Genomic DNA, 21,926 nt, shown 5'->3' on the forward strand with positions numbered 1-21,926 from the left:
ATACAATTAGTTAAATTTCATTTAATATTTTTATTAAGCTTACTAGTATTTTTACATTCGTATTTCTTTCGTTGTGTATTGAATGTTTTTTTTTTCAAATCTGTATTATGTAGGCAGTTACTTTTTCTTTCTTTCTTCTTTGCGTGTATATATTCAATTTTTGTCTTAAAAATTAGTGTTATTTGTAGTTCTTGGTATTTTAAGTTAATGTCATTGTATGGAATAATAACAATATGTGTGTGGTTAAGTGTAAGAAAGGACCAAGAGCCCTAACTTCACCACAGAAAATAAAGGCTTTATCTATCTATCTATCTATCTATCTATCTATCTATCTATCTATCTATCTATCTATCTATCTATCTATCTATCTATCTAACTAACCCCTTGTAAGCGTCAGAAGTTTATAGATACTTCCGACATCTATTGGCATTAGTTTGCAACAAAGTCCTACATTTCATTTCAATGGAATATCGTATTCCATGTAGAATTCATGTGTTCTTCCACAGATGTTTTCCGTGTGGTCAGCAGTCGAAGCAATATGGCTTCAGTTAACGTAAGAAATTTCATTTTTCCGTATTGAACCAAGAATTACAATAAATAAACTTGATATTTCCACCTATTCAATACAATTTTAATGCTGTTATTCAATTACAACATATTAAATTTCACAGGACTAGACTAGACTGACTAGCAAGTCTTTTACTTGTCATAATAGTTTTTAATGAGTTAAGGTTTTAATTATAGATTTAACTGGATTTCATGCCAAACATTTTAAGACATGTCATGAATTTTAAGGTTGCCTATTTTCCGAAAAAGCTGAAGATGACGCAAGTCCGCGTCGAAACTAATCCTGTGAAATTTAATATGTTGTAATTGAATAACAGCATTAAAATTGTATTGAATAGGTGGAAATATCAAGTTTATTTATTGCAATATGGCTTCGGCGCTAAAACCCCCCGAGTGTAAACAAAGTAATTAAGCAAACAGTAATTGATACCGAGTGAATGCTCTTGCTCTGTGATGAAAGTGAAGACGAAAGTGACACTTATTCTCAAGCAATGTACTGGGTAAGGTAGGAAGGCACGAGAAGTAAGAGAAGGAAGGGGAGAGGTTGTGAAAGACAGGTGGGTTAAAGTGAGTTAAGAAGAGGTATCAGCAAAATTCGGTATAAATCACTGCATGTAGAACAGCAGAGGGAAGATGGGGAACAGGGAAATGGTACAGAGGAGGGTGGGGTAAGAGAAAATGGAAGTGTACAGTAGAGGAGAAGAAGAGCATCATGAGAGGGAAAGCAGGAAGGAGGAAGCAAGTTATGCAGCCATCAGGAAAGTTAAGGAGACCAGGAGAGAAGGGGATCTGATGAAGTAGGTGCAGTTGATGCTCCGATCATTGGTGACCCTATTGTTAGGCATGTGGGGAAAGTGTACGAAGAAAAATGAAACAGGGTAGATTGTTGCCCAAGAATTAGGTTCAGGCAGATGTTGAGTAAATTTGAAAGGATGGAGGAGGATACGTGTTCACACCAACAAGGTAAGGCAAGCAGGGGTAGGGACTAACATAGCTGGGGATGTGTGGGAGAAGTTGAAGGCAGCAGAGAAAGTTATCAGTGGGGTATGGTGTGGCTGGGATATTGACTGGAGAGTGATTGGGGATTTAAATGGGACCAATTAGAGACTATGACAGAAATGGGGAGTGAGATTTTTAGATCCGACTGGGTGGGTAGGAGATAGGAATCTACACTCAGATAGCCTTTACTAGAACTGCAAAAGTCTGTAAAATGTAGCGGGGTTTGTTCAGGAGATATATAAGCAGGTACAGTCTAAAAAACAACCTGAACTAGGGAGCGCTGATGAGAGTATAGGCAGGTAGAAATCAATCAATCAATCAATCAATCAATCAATCAATCAATCAATCAATCAATCAATACTGATCAGCATTTAGGGCAGTCGTTAGGTGGCAGATTCCCTATCTGTTGTTTTCCTAGCCTTTTCTTAGATGATTTCAAAGAAATTTGAAATTTATTGAACATCTCCTTTCGCAAGTTATTCCAATCCCAAACTCCCCTCCCAATAAATGAATATTTGCCCCAATTCGTCCTCTTGAATTCCAACTTTACCTTCATATTGTGATCTTTCGTACTTTTAAAGACGCCACTCAAACTTATTCGGCTACTGATGTCATTCCACGCAATCTCTCCGCTGACAGCTCAGAACATACCACATAGTCAAGCAGCTCGTCTTCTTTCTCCCAATTCTTCCCAGCCCAAACTACTCTTTTGTCAGAAATCACCCAGAATAAGTTATTAGTGTTAAACTGTAGAAGTACTGTAAAAACAGGAATAGAATTATGTAATTTAATATATATAGATCAGATATTGTAATAGGAGTGAATCATAGCTGAGAAATGATATTATAGATGTGGAAGTTTTCTCATCAAACAGGAGTGTTTATCATAGAGACGGAATAGGCACAGTATGAGGGGTATATTCAAACTGATGAAAGAAGAATTTGTAAGCTACAAAAATATAAAGAAGGTGAAAACATAAAACTCTACGTGTAAGGTACATCTTTAAAAATTAGATAGAGTACTTGATGTTCTTGGGGTGTACAGACCTGGGAAGGGTGTTGCTGAAAAGGAAATATTTGGAAAGATAATCAGCTACGAGGGAATGACAGAGAAAAGAATGTTATTGTAGCGGCTGATATCAGTGTACCAAACGTTAAATGGAAAGGTAATATGAATGACAGAAAGCATATGACCAACAGATGGTGAACAAGTTAAACTGGGAAGGGCAGCTCAATTAGAAAGTGATGGAACCAACTAGGGGATTTTTTTTTTAAGCACCACAACACATGTAGATCCTATGGTGACTATGGGATTGGAAAGGGCTAGGAGTGGGAAAGAAGCGACCGTGGCCTTGATTAAGGAACAGGCCCAGCATTTGCCTGGTGTTAAAACGTGAAACCATGGAAAACCATATTCAGGGCTGCTGACTAGGGTTCAAAGCCACTATCTCCCTAATTCAAGCTGACAGCTACATGACCCAAAACACGCTGTCATTCGCTCGATAAAAATATTCTAAGACATGGTGCTAATAAAACCTGATAAGCTTCACGAAGCTGCTTGTGTCACAGTAAAGAAAGGCTGTAAAAGTAGGACTATATGGCAGAAAAGAGAGATGTTTAAAACAACTAATTACGACCCCAGGAAAATGTAAACAGCCCATGGGAAGGGTTTAATGCAATTGTTGGGGAGTGGGTAAACAGGTATGCACCTTTAAACAGAGTCAAAAATGGTTAAGACCAACTATATTGTAAGAGAACAATAAAGAGGTTAAGAAGAGATCAAGGAGGACCTGAAGGTTAGAAAGAAACAGAGTTTGGAAAGATTGTGGAAATACGGAATCTAGGAACTTACAAGGTAATTGAATTTACCAGAAAAGTCAGCTAAGGATAACATAACTGGCAGCTATATGAAATTTGGGAAACAACAGAAGGATATGTGTGGATACTTTACGGCAGAAACAGGACATTCCTGGGAACATTAATGAACAAGGGAAGTGTGTATGTGAGGGGTTACAGAAGGCAGAAATATTCAGTCAGCAGTATGTAAAGGTAATTGGAAAGAAGGATAATGTTCAGGTAGGGAGGCGACCAATACTGGCAAAGTACTGAAATTAACCAATGATGATAAAGTTATTTACAAAAAAGAAAAGTTAAAAGCTAGAAAAGCAGCTGGGATATATATGGTTTTTAGGGGACAGACTGAAGACAATGGTGCCCTATCTGAAATACTACTTATTTGGTTACTGCTTGCCTGGAGGAGCTATACAAAATGAATGTAGTTACTGTAGTAGCCCAGTGTACAAAGGAAAGTCATCATGATCATCAGTTAACTGTCTCCAGTTTCCGAGGTGCGGTGTCAAAGGAAAGTATGAAGATAAAATAGTAATTCAAGAAGATAAATTGGGGCAAATATTTATTTATAGAAATTCATGAAGGAATAATTTATGAAGGAAAATGTTTGATACATTTGTGTGTTCTTCGAAGACTTGGTAAACAACTGATAGGTAATCTGCCACCTCGGTGACAGTCCTAAATGCAGAACAAAGGCAACCGATTGACTGAACACAGTAATGGATGTGGAATTGTATGAAGGGGGAAAAAAAATTGAACTGACCATGGTGATGATGATGATGATGACGACAACGACAAAGATAAATCCTCACACATCTCACTTCAGTTAACGGTACCAAGGTCAGACCTCAGTATGTTCCACGTGTTTAAGAAAGGTCAAGTTACTATATATAAGGAAGGTTCAGATTCCAATCAACATGCATGAAACCAACACGATACTAAATGCTCCACCTTCAATCAAAAGTACTATAAAACTTATTCAGTAAATTCTTCTACCTCTCCACTTTTCCACAGCAATGAAAGAGCATGTTTAGAGCATTCAAACATGAGAATTTGGTAATTCATAGAATGTTTTCTTGTCTTCCAGGTACATAGAGCCCTTGCTGGTTGAACACCTTTACCTTACCTTACATTTCATACTTTTGAATATATAGTACATGTTTAGAGAAATATGTTCATTCCCTTCTTCAGCTATACAGGAAACATTTACCTGCACTCCGTGCTGGGGGAAATGGATCTCGCATTGCACGTATGAATGCAGAAATGAGAACTTTTTGTCTTATCTGTGGATGTAAATGTTGAGCTATCTTCCCCAAACAAACTGTTGTATTCGTTCTGATTCCACCCTGGAAAAATATCATCATAACAATCTTAACATATTTTAAGTACATCATATAATTAAGCTGTAGAATATTTAATGATGCATTTCCCACCTGATCATCTTTGGACTGAAGCCTTGCAAAGTGTCGAAGTACTTCCACGTTGAGATTGTTGTAATTCAATTTTGGTGCTAAATGGATTACAGACTGAAACACAAGAAACATTTTTCCTAGCTTAATACCCAACGACACAAAATGACAAATTACATGAAAATATCATATAATAATTTATCTTCCACACAACATCAACATTAAAAACCAGACACGTAAATAGCTTAATTTTCGGACTGCATTTATCTGTAACAAGTAGTACTGCTACACGTTGTCCTTTTGGAAAAAACTTCCTCATGTGGGTACAGTTTGTTCTAATACAGAATATATTGTATATATGCAATAAGGGACCTGGTTTAACAATTATGATCAAGATATATCCCCAGTAACATAGTGTCAAAATAAAAATTAAAAACCATTTCCATGAATTTGAAATTAGAAAAAATATGTTCAAAACTAGAATTTGGATACAAAGTTAAAATTTAAGGAATGAGTACCATACGAAATTAAATTTCTGGTGAGTAATTTTTACATAGTCCAAAATCTTAAAAAATGGATGGTATAAAACAATGGGAAAAAGAAATCATTGTTCATTTTCAGTAGTTTTGAGAAAAAAGAACTTTAAATTTGGAATAAAAAGAAAGTTATTTCCCATTAATAACAGAATACTGTGTCCCACAATTGACAAAAGCGAATGATGACAGTGTTCAAGAAGAGGGACAAGAATGTATGTGATAACTGAAGGAATCGTGCTCGTATCACAAGTTAATAATAACCTTGACCATAATGGCCAGTACGGGATCCATATTTTCTTAATCACAGTAAACAGAGAGATGGATGATTCACCTAGTCAACACTAGGTATTAAAATGTATTTACATTTCACACTTTAGAATATATATAGTACATGTTTAGAAAAATATCTTAATTCTCTTCTTCAGCTATACAGGTTTAAATTTATATATTACATGAAGAACTAATGCAACGGCGCAGGGGGCACTAAGAAAAATAAAACTGTGACATGTACAATATAACATATTAAAAATTGATGAATAATGGCATGGAAGTAATGTCCATCTTGTCATCTTCATAAAAACATCACATTAGGGGTACCGTGTGTCTGTGTAGATAAAATGATGAGCAATGTTGCATGTGACGTCAAATGTGTCCTTCTTAATCCAATACTCCCATATCAAAATCAAAGTGGACCATATTAAAATTAAAATACAATGGTGTTTAAACAAGCTGTCTAGCCGTTGCCTTCAGGAAATAAATGATTCTGCTGCCAGGTTGACATAAACCTTACATAATATGTAAGAGAGCATAACGGAAACAAAATGAGAGTACACATGGCAGAGGAGAATCAGTTATTTATATAGGTGATCCTATATTCTAGACAGAGAAGGAAAAAGAATGAGAGAAGGCATGCATTGCATGATGCAAACGGTACACTCGACCGCTCCTCCTCTGGGAGTACTGGATTAAGGACGACACACATGACGTCATATCGCAACAGTGGTCAACATTTTGTCTACACAGACATACCCCTAATGTCATAATAAGGGATGAGAATCAAAGGCAATAAAAACAGTTAAAATAGGCAGGCATATACGCTCTTAAAACAGCCAAAATCGCTGAGTAATCAAGCACTAATGTGTAAAATAGGCAACAAAATAGGCATGAAAAATTACTTACAGTATATGTTAATAACACACTCAATTACTATAAAAGGAATTTAAACAAGCAACTTTTTAATGTTTTCCAGTAACAATCTTGTTCTCCTGTCAAGCAGAATATTTTTGAACTGAAAGATCTCTCAACATCACAGGAAGTGATCCGACAAAATTTCAATGACACCACTTCAGCTGGCCTTAGTTCCATTGTTTCACCTACCACACCTCGTAAGACCCTGCAAACTTTAACATAGTTTTCCATCCTGGATTTCACTGCAGGATTCCATTGAACATTTCGCTGACAGTGTCTACCTTCCAAGAAGTTCTGTCAAAACTTCCCCTGACTATTTCCACAATCCTAAATGACCCCAACAGGGGCATGCCACTCTTCTCCAACTCAGTGATTGCTCCTGGCAGCATGTTGAAGTTTGCCTTAGCAATGCCAAATCGGACGGAACCGAAGGTGGTACCTCATTACAGGTTACATTAAAAAAATTAAAACATAATAATAATAATAATAATAATAATAATAATAATAATAATAATAATAATAAATGGTTCATGGTGTGGGTTACTGTAGTCACGTCCTACTTCTTGAACCAGGAGCAACGGCTGAGTAGCCTAATAAGTGGTCCTGAGAGTCGGGATACCAGTTGCTACGGAATGGGACATATTCTGAGTCATGGCCCTCCCTGTGCTCAGGCGGCTATGACTGTAAAATCCACCGGTGGTACATAACCCGTTAGAGGAGAGATCTTCATTTGGACTATGTGTAAGTAGGGTAGCATCCTGCTTCGTGAATTTACCAGGCTCAGAACATTTTAATCAAGCCTCGGATCTAAGGCATTAACGGAGTTCCACTCCCATTTGACAGGCGAGGGACTCCTTGGAAACAACTTGGCAAACGAAATGGAATTCAATGGGGAGCTATCAATATTAATGGGGCTTATGGAAGAAAGAAAGTAGAAACTGGCTGAGTCAGCAAAGAGGATGCATCTGGATGTGCTAGGAGTAAGTGATATTCAGGTAAGGGGAGATAACGAGGAAGAAATAGGAGATTATAAAGCGTACTTGACGGGTGTTAGAAAGGGAGGGCAGAGTATGGGGTACGGCTGTTTATCAGGAATACCATTGCATGTAACATAGTTTCTGTTACTATCAAAGGGTAGGAAGGGTCCACCTATTCAATACTATTAGTTTGTATATTGTCTTATAACACTGGGATTAGTTCCGACCCCATATATATTGGGTCATCTTCAGCCATGCTACAATTGGAAGACATAAGAACACATATAACCAAAAATTATATAAACACTGATATGACACAATTTATAGTCTTAATTTAAACCACTGATGAAGTCTGAATAACATATCTACCCTTTGAATTAAATTCAATAACACATCTAAAATGTTGTGGTTGATTGCGAACTATTTTGTGTAGATGAGCATCTTAACTGATATTCATGTTTGTTCAATAGTAATATGGGTCAAGACTTATGTAGCTTTAAGGGGAACATTCATACTTTGAATAGGTTTTCCTTATCAATGTAGTGATCTATTGTTTAAATTATTTGGAGGTGAATATCCGTATGTTGTTCGTAAGTTATGTGCACTTGGTACGGGTACCAACACTCTTCATGTGCTATTTAGTTTAAAGTGTGGATATGTTATTCTGACTTCTCAATTATTTAAATTTATCAGTGTTTACACAGAAAAGGATACCAACTCTCAAAACCAATGGCTGCTGATCTGTAGTGAACAAAGTATCTCTAGGCCTAGGGTACAGAAAGTGAAGTCTGTCTGCAAACGAATAAGGGTAGAAAATCTCCAGGACGAGGAAATTAGACAGAAGTACATGGATATGATTAGTGAGAAGTTCCGAATAGTAGACAGTAAGAAGGTTCAGGATATAGAATGAGAATGGGTGGCATACAGGGATGCTGTAGTAGAAACAGCAAGGGAATGCCTAAGAACAACTGTGTGTAAAGATGAGAAAAGGAGAACTTCTTGGTGGAATAAGGAAGTGAGAGCAGCTTGTAAACGTAAAAAGAAGGCTTATCAGAAAAGGCTCCAAACAAGGGCCGAGGCAGACAAGGATTTGTACGTAGATGAAAGAAACAGAGCCAAACAAATAGTTGTTGAATTCAAAAAGAAATCGTGGGAAGGTTTTGGTAATAACCTGGAAAGGCTACGTCAAGCAGCAGGGAAACCTTTCTGGACAGTAGTAAAGAATCTTAGGAAGAGAGGGAAAAAGGAGACGAACAGTGTTTTGAGTAACTCAGGTTAACTTATAATAGATCCCAGGGAATCACTGGAGAGGTGGAGGGAATATTTTGAAAACCTTCTCAACGTAAAAGGAAATCAACATGGTGGTGTTGCAAACAGCCAAGCTTATGGGGAGGAAGAAATAATGTTGGTGAAATTATGCTTGGGGAAGTGGAAAGGATAGTAAATAAACTCCATTGTCACAAGGTAGCAGGAATAAATGAAATTAGACCTGAAATGGTGAAGTATAGTGGGAAGGCAGGGATGAAATGGCTGCATAGAGTAGTAAGATTAATATGGAGTGTTGGTAAGGTATCTTCAGATTGTACAAAAGCAGTAATTGCACGTATCTACAAGCAAGGGAACAGGAAAGATTGCCTTTTTTTTTTTGCTAGTTGCTTTACGTCGCACCGACACAGATAGGTCTAATGGTGACGATGGGACAGGAAAGAGCTAGGAGTGGGAAGGAAGCGGCCGTGGCCTTAATTAAGGTACAGCCTGGTATGAAAATGGGAAACCACGGAAAACCATTTTCAGGGCTGCCGACAGTGGGATTCGAACCTACTATCTCCCGAATACTGGATACTGGCCGCACTTAAGCGACTGCATCTATCGAGCTCAGTCAGGAAAGATTGCAACACCTATCCAGGTATCTCATTGATTACTATAGCAGGCAAAGTATTCACTGGCATCTTGGACAGGAGGATGCGATCAGTGGTTGAGAGGAAGTTGGATGAAAACCAGTGTGGTTCAGACCACAAAGAGGCTGTCAGGACCAGATCTTCAGTATGCGCCAGGTAACTGAAAAATGCTACGAGAGGAATAGGCAGTTGTGTTTACGTTTCGTAGATCTAGAGAAAGCATATGACAGGGTACCGAGGGAAAAGATGTTCACTATACTGGGGGACTATGGAATTAAAGATAGATTATTAAAATCAATCAAAGGCATTTATGCTGACAATTGGGCTTCAGTGAGAATTGATGGCAGAATGAGTTCTTGGATCAGGGTTCTTACAGGGGTGAGACAAGTCTGTAATCTTTCACCTTTGCTGTTCGTAGTTTACATGGATCATCTGCTGAAAGGTATAAAATGGCAGGGAGGGATTCAGGTAGGGGGAAATGTAGTAAGTAGTCTGGCCTATGCTGACGACTTAGTCTTAATGACAGATTGCGCCGAAAGCCTGCAGTCTAATATCTCGGAAATTGAAAATCGGTGCAATGAGTATGGTATAAAAAATAGCTTTTCGAAGACTAAACTGATGTCAGTAGGTAAGAAATTCAACAGAATTGAATATTAGATTGGTGATACAAAACTAGATCAGGTCAATAATTTCAAGTATTTAGGTTGTGTGTTCTCCCAGGATGGTAATATAGTAAGTGAGATTGAATCAAGGTGTAGTAAAACTAATGCAGTGAAACCACAGTTGCGATCAACAGTATTCTGTAAGAATGAAGTCAGCTCCCAGACACAACAATCTTTACGTCAGTCTGTTTTCACACCAACTTCGCTTTACGTGAGCAAAAGCTGGGTGGACTCATGATATCTTATTCATAAGTTAGAAGTAACAGACATGAAAGTAGCGAGAAAGATTGCTGGTACAAACAGATGGGAACAATGGCAGGAGGGTACTCGGAATGAGAAGACAAAAGGCTAAGTTATGAATGAACTCGATGTATGAAGCTGTACGCATAAACTGGCTTAGGTGGTGGGGTCATGTGAGGCGAATGGATGAGGATAGGTTACCTAGGCGAATAATGGACTCTGTTATGGAGGGTAAGAGAAGTAGCGGTAGACCAAGACGACGATGGTCAGACTCAGTTTCAAATGATTTAAAGATAAGAGGTATAGAACTAAATGAGGCCACAGCATTAGTTGCAAATAGAGGATTGTGGCAAAGTTTAGTAAATTTACTGAGGCTTGCAGACTGAACGCTGACTTTCTTTTTGAGTAACAGGAAATGACTGGAAAAACCCTTCTAAAAATGGCACGTGTAAGTACATGCTGCCCCAAAAGTAAATACATAATTTCGAAACACACAGCTACATAATACCAAAAAATTTCACAAATTAATAATAAATAAAATTTGTACAATCAAAATGTTTTCAATATAATTGTTCTTTAGAGTTTCAATTATCAATTTTTTTTTTTTCTTCACAGTTCCAAAACGATACATCAATTAATATTTTTAAACAACAGATCGATTTTTAAAACAATAAGTCAAATTCTTAAATGTCCAAATAATTAGATCTTTTATAGAACATAATTTATTTCTTTTAAAACAATAGATGAGTTTTTCAGAATACAATGAAGAGATTTCGATGACTTCCCCACAGCCGTCCCAATTCCGGTCACAGATGGGCAGGACAAGGCTTTCTTAGCTTCTTTTAAGCAGACAGAATCCTCTTCATCCATGGCTTGAATGACCTGCGGGCACAGGGCAAATGTCAGGGCAGTGAAAAATAAAATCCTCAAAATTTGAACAGCAGTGTACCTCCTTCTCATTCACAGAGAAGACTGAAAAATATGTTGAATCCAACTTGGTGATTACTGCTATAAAATGACTTTTGAAACTTATTGTTAAGTACGATGACTGCAAGTAATCCTTCCGTAGCATTGAGGGGCATGGCATTACTTTGCTCGTGTATTTTCTTAAATATTCTTTGAATTTTGGATGCTCCAGTTTATACAGGGGGATATTAGCTCCCAGCATTTCAATGCATAGGTATGAAGAAAATTGTTGTTGGTCACTGTCCACTGCGCGCGCGTTTTGTATTCAGGAATCATTCAAGGCAAATATTTTCGCACTGCAAGTTGTGTGGTTAAGCTTATTTTTAATATGTATAACTTTTGCTTTCTCAACGATGCATTTGTTTCTACATTCGTCCCTGTTTTTATCTCCTCGTAAGATGTGTATTGTTTAATGTAACACCTTGTGTAAAAAATTGGGTTAAATGAAGGAGTTATATCATGTTCAAGATCATGCTTTCATGTCTCCGCACAATATTTAAAATGAAATTTACCGTTGGTCTTTATAGCTATTGTTGAGAGTGAAGGAGAATTTCCTGTTGTGTATGTTTATCAGGAACTCAAGGGAAACTTCATTAGTTAGTCGGAACATAGAAAAAATGATGAACTCTTCTCAGAAGAACTCTTAAGGTTTCACTTTACTTTTTCCTGCCTGCTGGCTCTTCAGAAATGTGTGCGCGTGTATTTTGTATTCAGGAATCATTCAAGACGAATATTTTCGCACTGCAAGATGTGTGGTTAAGGTTATTTTTTAATATGTATAACTTACCCTATTTTTATCTCCTTGTAAGATGTGTATTGTTTAATTTCCTGTTGTGTATGTTTATCAGGAACTCAAGGGAGACTTCATTAGTTAGTCGGAACATAGAAAGAATGATGAACTCTTCTCAGAAGAACTCTTAAGGTTTCACCATACTTTTTCCTGCCTGTTGGCTCTTTAGAAGAGTGTGCGCGTGCGTTTTGTATTCAGGAATCATTCAAGGCAAATATTTTCGCACTGCAGTTGTGTGGTTAAGCTTATTTTTAATATGTATAACTTATGCTTTCTCAACAATGCATGTGTTTCTACATTCGTCCCTGTTTTTATCTCCTCGTAAGATGTGTATTATTTAATGTAACACCTTGTGTAAAAAATTGGGTTAAATGAAGGAGTTATATCATGTTCAAGATCATGCTTTCACGTCTCTGCACAATACTTAAAATGAAATTTACCGTTGGTCTTTATAACTATTGTTGAGAGTGAAGGAGAATTCCTGTTGTGTATGTTTATCAGGAACTCAAGTGAGACTTCATTAGTTAGTCGGAACATAGAAAAAATGATGAACTCTTCTCAGAAGAACTCTTAAGGTTTCACTTTACTTTGTCCTGCCTGCTGGCTCTTCAGAAATGTGTGCGCGTGTGATTTATATTCAGGAATCATTCAAGAAGAATATTTTCGAACTGCAAGTTGTGTGGTTAAGGTTATTTTTAATATGCATAACTTTTGCTTTCTCAACGATTCATTTGTTTCTATATTCGTCCCTGTTTTTATCTCCTTGTAAGATGTGTATAGTTTAATGTAACGCCTTGTGTAATATAAATGCCTACATGCTGGCCTATTTCCCACATTTTTGGCTGATGATGACGCCAAACAGCGTCGAAACTAGTTCCAAGTGCAAATACATGTTATAAATAAATCTATAACATTTTTTATTGAAAAGGTGGACCCTTTTAAGTTTTCCTATCTTCCATTTTCAGTTCAATACGGACAAAAATGAAATTCTTAGGTTTAAAAGGTGCAGGTCTTTCGATTTGATACCCATAGGCGACCTGCGCGTCGTGATGAGGATGAAATGATGATGAGGACAACACATACACCCAGCCCCAGTGCCAGCGAAATTAACCAATGACGGTTAAAATTCCCAACCCTGCCGGGAATCGAACCCGGGACCCCTGTGACCAAAGGCCAGCACGCTAACCATTTAGCCATGGAGACGGAACGTGTAGACTGGAAAGAAATATAGTTGGAAATGGCTGTAGAAGTACGGAGAAACTGAAGGAACTTACTAGGAAATTGAATCTAGCAAAGAAGGCAGCTAAGGATAACATGATCTCAAGCATAATTGGCGGCCATACAAATATTAGTGAAAAATGGAAGGGTATGTATAGGTATTTTATGGCAGAAACAGGTTCCAAGAAGGACATTTGAGGCATAATTAATGAACAAGGGGAGTGTGTAGGTGAGGATCTTCAAAAGGCAGAAGTATTCAGTTAGCGGTGTGTTAAGATTGTTGGTTACAAGGATAATGTCCAGATAGAGGAGGATACTAATGCTAAAGAAGTATCAAAATTTACATATCAAAATCAAAATCTCTTTATTTGCAAACGAGGTGTCTACCTCGGTGGCAAATGGTACACTAAAATATATTAGTGTCAAGCACTAAATATTAAATTAACAAGAGAAGAAAATTTTCCTATAATACAATATTATACAATTTACGCTAACATTTTTTTCTATTAAACAGCTCATCCTTAAATTTATATTCTTTACAAAATTCTACTTATAATATCTCCTGTACTACTTACAAATATAGTCAACTGATATACAGTATGTAGAATTACTTCAAATGATACTATACAACTGGTATAAGATTAACATTTACATTGCATTTATTTACTTTTTTTTTTTTTCTTTACCCGTCCTGGAACCTAAGTAGCATAACGACCTGCTGCGTCTTAACCAGAGCCCCTTTTGCCACCACTTTTCAGAGTTCCTGAAGGGCCTTCACACCTACCGTAGCGGTCCTAGGGCCCTCGAAGTCCCCACTGTACTTCACCCCTACAGGCAGTCCCCTACTTTGGCTGTTCAGACTCCTTAGACCAGGGAATGGAATTATTTATTCACACACATTTTTTAAATTTACAATAACCTGCACTGGTCGAATGCCCTCTAACACTTCATTTATTTTTTCTGTTGCTGTTTATTCTCTTCTAGAATATCTGTACAGATTTTGGAAAAGAACTGTAAACTGTTCCACTTCTTCACACCCTTCCCAATGTATGAAAATTTACCCCAATCGCTTCTGCTAAAATTCCTTCTAATTTTATATTTGTGGTCAGTCCTGCTGATATAATTATTTTCCAACTGAAGCCTCTCACGGATATCTCCCCATGCTTCTTCTCTTGTATAGGCTCTATATAATCCTATAAGTCTAGTTTTCTCCCTTCTCTTACTTAAAGTTTCCCACCCAAGTTCCTTTAACATTTCTGATACACTACTCCTTCTCCTGAAATCCCCTGTTACAAATCTTGCTGCTTTCCTCTGCACACTATCTATTTCTTTTATTAGGTATTCTTGGTGAGGATCCCAAACACTGTTTGCATATTCCAATAATGGACGAACCATACTCAAGTAACTTTTTCTTTTAATTCTTTGTTGCATCCTTTAAGTAGCCTCATTATGACATGTAACGATCTGTATGCTTTCCCAACAATATCATCAACATGACCCTTCCAGTGCAAATTACTTTCAAATCTCACACCTAAGTATTGGCACTTGCCATCTTTTGGGATAACTACCTCATCCAAAGTATATTCAAATTCAGTTTTAAAGCTCCTGTTTGTAAAAGTTGTAACTGTTGATTTGCCTCCATTAACCTTCATATTATTTTCTTCAACCCATTGTTGGATAATTTCAAGGTCCCTTTGTAATTCTGAACAATCCTCAATGTTGTTTATTTCCCTATAAACAGTTATATCATCTGCATACAATCTTATTTTTGATGTTATATTGTTCCCTAAATCATTTGTGTATATTAAGAAAAGTAACGGACCGATTATACTACCCTGTGCAATTACCTTCCAAACTTTCTCTTCCTGAGATACATTATTTCCTACTTTGACTTTCTGAACCCTTGAATTTAGAAATGTTTTTATCCAACGTGTAACCCTTACGTCCAATCCTATTCCCTCCAATTTCTTTAATAATATTCCATATTCCACCCTATCAAAGGCTTTGGAAAGATCTATGGCTATGCAATCTAACTGGCCTCCTGAATCCAACTGATCTGATATGTCCTGCTGAAATCCCACCAGTTGTGCCTCACAAGAACATTTCTTTCTAAATCCATACTGGCTCCTCATGAACCAATTTTTATCAACACATATCCCTCCGATGTACTTCGATATTAAACTCTCCAGTATTTTACAAACTATACTGGTCAGGCTGATTGGTCTGTAGTTCTCTGGTTTCCTTTTATCACTCTTTCCTTTATAAATTGGTATTATTATAGATTCCTTCCATTCCTTTGGTATTACACTATTATTTATGACATAGTCAAAGAGAAATTTTAAATAAGGTACTATGTACCACCCCATTGTCTTTAACATCTCCCCAGTAATTTGATCACTTCCTGCTGCTTTTCCTTGCTGAAGCAGTTGGATTTCTCTGAAAATATCTTCATTTGTAAATGAGAAGCTTCTTGTTTCCCTCTGTGTCTCTCCCTCTCTATCTTCTGTTTCGGTTTCCAACTCTTGACAATCATCTACTGAATCTCTGAATTCCCCACTAAAGAGGTTTGCTTTCTCAGTATCTGTTAAATAGTGTTCACCCTCTTCTCCCACCATTGTAGGAATTTGGATTCCTTTTCCTTTCTGATTCCTGATATATGAATACAGCTTTTTCCATTTCCCTTTGTGGTCATTACCCTCTTGAAGTATGCCATTCATATAATTCTCTTTTGCTTCCTTTTTCACACTATTCAGTTCCCTCATTAGCTGTTTTCTAGTTTCTCTACTCTCCCTACCCTCTTTGATTTTCCTGTTTACTATTCTACATTTTCTTTTTAATTTTCTTATTTCCCTTGTATAATAAACAGGGTCTGAGGTCATTTTACCCTTCTTAACAGGTACGAATCTCTTCTCTCCTTCCCAAATGATTCCTTTAAATTTAGCCCAAAGTGTATCCATGTTACTCCCTTCACTTATCCAACAACTGAATTGTGATTTAAGGTAAGTCCCAAATTCATCAACTTTAGTTTTTCTGTACAATTTCTTGTCTTGTGTAACCCTCTTATTAAGCCTTTTTGGTACGAGTCCTACATCCATTATTACAGCCTTATGGTCTCCTATTCCTTCAATTACCTCAGTTTTATCAACAATTTCCCATGGTTTAACCAAGAATACATCTAGTAAGTTATTGAGACGAGTTGGTTCTTGTACTACTTGTGTAAATCCTCCCTCCCAAATTAACTTATTTACCAGTTTCTGTTCATGGGCTTCACTTGCAGCTCCATTCCATTCAACTTCAGGCAAATTTAGATCTCCCCCAATTATTACCATATCATTATTATTGTTTTTATGAGTACAATCTATTATTTTCTCAAAGATTTCCATGTCTCTTTCCTCTCTCCCAGGCCTGTATGTTCCTATAATTCCCACCTCCTTCATATTATCACAAACTAATTTTATCCCTTATATTTCATCCCTTTCATCGGTAAACCATTCATGTGAACAGTAAGTTTCCTTCACCAGAATAAACACCCCCCTCCCTCCCTTTTTATCGCCTCGGTCTCTACGATAGACTGTGTACCCTTCTGGAAATATTTCTCTATTACCCACTCCTTCTTTCAACCACGATTCCACTCCTATCACCACATCAGTCTCATAAGCTTCCATCAATGTACCGAATTTTAATTGTTTATTTACTACACTTTGACAGTTTACCAAGAGCAATCTCAGACCCCCTTCCTCCCTAAAACTTGACTGTTGCAATTGGGTAACTTGAAATTCCTTACTATCCTGAGTTTCTTTTCCTAGTTGACTGAGCCAGCTTGAAGCACAGCTGGCTCTTTCTACTAGTTTTCCCGGTCAGTATTATAACTCAAGGAAGTTGCCTGTTTTACAGTACATATCTTAAGATTAATAAAATCTTTCGTTTACCTGAATTGTTTAGATGGAGGCCATGTTTTGTGTAACAGTATCTCTCAAAACTGCTGCATTCAATAACCTGAGTATTCCGAAAATGTTTACAAATTTTAACAATATCTGTATTGACCTTGTCCACTTCAATGTTCACACACGAGTCTCTACTCAAATCATGCCTGTGGGGCACGTTCACTACAAAGACGTTAGTGTGGGTCAGCTTCCCTAGTGTATGTTTAAGTTGTGATCTTACATTCTTGGCATTGTCGTGAGCTACGTCGTTCGTCCCACCGATGATAAGCACTGCATCGCCGCTCCCGAAGTTCCTAGTTGCTGCTTCTACGTTTTCCAGAACACTGCTGATAGAAGCTCCTGGATATATTTCTCCGGTTGCTGCTATATTCTCGTCGTTAATCACTCCTGCAATTCCATTTCCTTGGCTATCACCAAACACAGCTACCTTCGCTGATTTAGGCCTAACTGGGTCTTGAATCTGAATTCTAGACCTAAATTTTAAACTCGGCACGGCAACGGCAGCGGATCGCGATGATTTGGTTTCACGCGCGCGATCACTTTCTTCCAGAATTAAATTATTTAGGGCAGAAAACCTATTTCTGATGTTTATTTCCAGAAATTCAGTTGTAGATTTCTTCTTAGCCGGCCATCCACGAACTACTTGACACCACGTGCTTGAGTTTGTTACTGGTACCGGTATATCACTTGAAGAATGGTCAGTCCCAAATTCTAGCGATCGCAGTCTTTCTTTTAATTCTTGATTTTCAACTTTAAGAGTCTCATTGTCCCTTTTTATAATGTTTATAATTTCTAATTATAATTTCTAATGCACTTGTATATTCCTCATCGACTGTTTTCGGTGCTTCGTCAACGCCGTCGCCCACAACAACATTCCGAACACACTGCTCACAAATCCAGTCAACATTTTCATTAGTTTTTACGTCTCTGGGGCAATTTCCGCACTTATAATGCCACCATCGATCACATGAATCACACAACATTCCATTTTTCACTGATCTTCGACATTTTCCGCACTTTTCGTCACATTTTACGGTTAATTTACTCGGAGGATAAAACACTAAGTCGTCATTACCAGGCGCCATTTTGAAGAAAAAAAATGACATTTACAATAAGATACAAAAGCTGCAAACGAGAAAAGAGGCTGGGATTGTTAAAATTTCTGGGGTTATACTAAAGACAATGGTTTGGGATATAGTACCATATCTGAAGTAATTATTTGATTATTGTTTGGTCGAAGGAGCTATAACAGATAAATGGAGAGTTGCTATAGTAGCCCCTGTGTATAAAGGAAAGGGTGATAGACATAAAGCTGAAGATTACAGGCCAGTAAGTTTGACATGCATTATATGTAAGCTTTGGGAAGGCATTCTTTCTGATTATATTAGACATGTTTGCAAAATTAATAATTGGTTCGATAGAAGGCAGGTTATTCCACTGAAGCTCAAGTTGTAGGATTCCAGCAAGATATAGCAGATACCTTGGATGCAGGATGTCACATGGACTGTATTGCGATTGACCTGTCTCAAGCAATTGATAGGGTAGATCATGGTAGACTACTGGAAAAATTGAGTGCAATTGGACTAAACGAAAGAGTGACTAAATGGATTGCTATATTTCCAGAAAATAGATCTCAGAGAATTAGAGTAGGAGAAGCTTTATATGACCCTGTAATAATTAAAAGGGAATTCCTCGAGGCAGTATTATTGGACCTTTATGTTTTCTTATATATATAAATGAAATTAGTAAAGAAGTAGAATCAGACGTAAGGCTTCTTGCGGATGATGTTATTCTGTATAGTGTAAAAAATAAGGTATAAGATTGTGAGCAACTGCAATGTGACCTCGATGATGTTGTGAGATGGACAGCAGGCGATGTATGTTGATAAACAGGGGTGAAAGTCAGGTTGTGAGTTTCACAAATAGGAAAAGTCCTCTCAGTTTTAATTACTGTGTTGATGGGGTGAAAGTTCCTTTTGGGGATAATTGTAAGTATCTAGCTGTTAATATAAGGAAAGATCTTCATTGGGGTAATCACATAAATGGGATTGTAAATAAAGGGTACAGATCTCTGCACATGGTTACGAGGGTGTTCAGGAGTTTTAGTAAGGGTGTAAAGGAGAGGGCATATAAGTCTCTGGTAAGACCCCAACTAGAGTATGGTTCCAGTGTATGGGACCCTCACCAGGATTACTTGATTCAAGAACTGGAAAAAATCCAAATAAAAGCAGCTCGATTTGTTCTGGGCGATTTTTGAAAAAAAGAGTATCATTACAATAATACTGCAAAGTTTGGTATGGGAAGAACTGGGAGAAAGGAGACGAGCTGCTCGACTAACAAGGGACATCTTTGACCTCGAACACTCGGAACGGCATGAAACCATGCTTAGAATACCAAGCAATCATAACCAAAACAGTAGTGTGCTTCATTTCCTTGCAAAACTTCACACTTGTCTGCTAGTGCCACTAGATGGCGGCATAGTATACCTGCACTAACCTGTGCTCCAGTTGCGCGAGTAACTTGTTTTTATTTTATTTTATTTTTTGCAATTTTTTTTACGTCGCACCTATACAGATAGGTCTTATGGCGACAATGGGAGAGGAAAGACCTAGGAATGGGAAGGAAGGAGCCGCAGCCTTAATTAAGGCACAGCCCCAGCATTTGCCTGGTGTGAACATGGAAAACCACAGAAAACCATCTTGAGGGCTGCCGACAGTGGGGTTCGAACCCACTATCTCCCAGATGCGAGCTCAAAGCAGCACGCTCCCAACCGCAAGGCCAACTCGCCCGGTAAGCAAGTTACTGAGAAAACTGTGTACAGTGCAATGATATCATGAAGATAATTAATTCTATGCATGTGGTCCAAATATTAGGGACCAAGTTGCGACGTTCTCAACATGGAAATGTCATCCCGGCCGAGGTAATGGAGTTCGCAGATATATTATATAACATAATAATTCAGAAATACAATGGCAATGCTACAGAAATACACGACGTTACGCTGGATAAATATACGGATTTTGGAGGACAGTTTGAAGCTGATTCTTAAGGTGGCTCTTCAAGCAGTACACGACATTCATCTCCAGAGCAACAGGGACAGTCAAGTCAAAGTGAATATGAACTCTCTCTCCACTCAAAAAGACTAGGTCCAGTGTATTAAAAGATATTGATGATAGCATACTAGAGAACATTTATGAGGACTATTAGAATCATGGCTTCAATTCCTATAACAAACTAATGAAGCGATAAGTGCATCAAAAGGAAATGAAATTGCACATTAATTCTAAATTATGTGTCTAGGAAACAGGGAGCAGGTGTTCGTTTCAAAGGAAACAGACTATCACAACTACAAACTATAAAAGAGTATGTAATATCGCAATTCGATGGTGCAAGGAGGTATGGCTCTACAGTTCACTATTGGCATCTGCAGATGTGGGCACTAGAAGAGGCTAAAATGGTTGGCTTGGTCAATTTCAAAGTTTCCATTTCCTTTATCGACCATCTCAAGGCTGAATATGGCATTTCATCCAGCCATATTACTACATTTGTCACACGTGAGGACACACAAGACGATAATATTATACGTCAGAAGGCACAACAGTTTGTGGAAGAAGTGAACATGTTTATAACAGAGGAGGGTGTGGAGAAAGGTAATGTTTGGAACAGTGACCATAGTCAATTCCAGTATGAAATGTCTTCAGCGTTAACACTGTCCTACATAGGAGAGAAAACTACAGGTAGTGTGTTGCAGTCTGTACATAGCTCTACCCACAGCTACACAACTGATGTGGCTTTATCAATGGCAGGCAGACTAGCAAACAAGTTGTTCATCTGTTTCCAAGAGACACAAGGCACTTTCGGTCCAAATATTTTAAAGAAACTTGAAACAGCCTGTCCACAAAACATTCATATGGAGGCAAGCAAAAGTGGAAAAATAACTAAAGAACACATGAAACGTTTTCTAACTTCAGTCCTTGGCGAACATATAACAAATGAAAAGAGCCTATTGTTGTGCGATTCCTGGGCAGGTCATACAGATCGTACCCTTCTAGGTGCACGTTTTCCAAACAAAGATGTTACGCTGAATATATTGCCACTGAAAACAACAAAATATTGCCAACCCCTTGATGTTTACTTCTTTTGGCAATATAACATCTATATCAGAAGGATTACTGATTTTGTAAGACTACAAGGTGCCAAACCACAAGTGAAGGTACATGATCATTATTTCATCATGAAACTTCACTCTGTGATTTACAATCAATTTCCCGGACCTACGTATAAGCCTATGTTGCAATAGGCTTGGCGAAAGCCAGCCTATGATATTGACATGGAGTCTTTAAAAGTAGGAAAGATCACAATATGAAGATAAATTTGAAATTCAAAAGGACAAATTGGGGCAAATATTCATATATAGGAAGGGGAGTTAGGGATTGGAATAACATACCAAGGGAGATGTTCAATAAATTTCCTATTTCTTTGAAATCATTTAATGAAAGGCTAGGAAAACAAGAGATAGGGAAACTGCCACCTGGGCGACTGCCCTAAATGCAGATCAGTAGTGATCGGTTAAGGTAGGGAATATAGGTTGTGCCACATAGTGTGACGTTCATTGGTTTTTGCATGTCTAAGGAGGTTGGAGGGGTTAAATGCTTCGAGGTCAAATTGTTCCTTGTTTCTCGT

At 37.7% G+C, this 21,926-nt stretch overlaps 1 protein-coding gene across 1 annotated transcript in view; it reads right to left on the minus strand.

The window, feature by feature from the left end:
• Positions 1-21,926, minus strand: part of yata (N-terminal kinase-like protein yata) — an 882,319-nt gene that overhangs the window by 530,123 nt on the left and 330,270 nt on the right. The window contains exons 9-10 of the mRNA XM_067140315.2: positions 4,850-4,942; positions 4,627-4,762 (exon numbers count right to left, since the gene is read on the minus strand). Of these exons, the coding sequence (XP_066996416.2) occupies positions 4,627-4,762; positions 4,850-4,942 (229 nt within the window). The remainder of the gene's footprint in view (positions 1-4,626; positions 4,763-4,849; positions 4,943-21,926) is intronic.

This window comes from Anabrus simplex, chromosome 2 (genome assembly GCF_040414725.1).
Source record: "Anabrus simplex isolate iqAnaSimp1 chromosome 2, ASM4041472v1, whole genome shotgun sequence".
Lineage (NCBI taxonomy): Eukaryota > Metazoa > Arthropoda > Insecta > Orthoptera > Tettigoniidae > Anabrus > Anabrus simplex.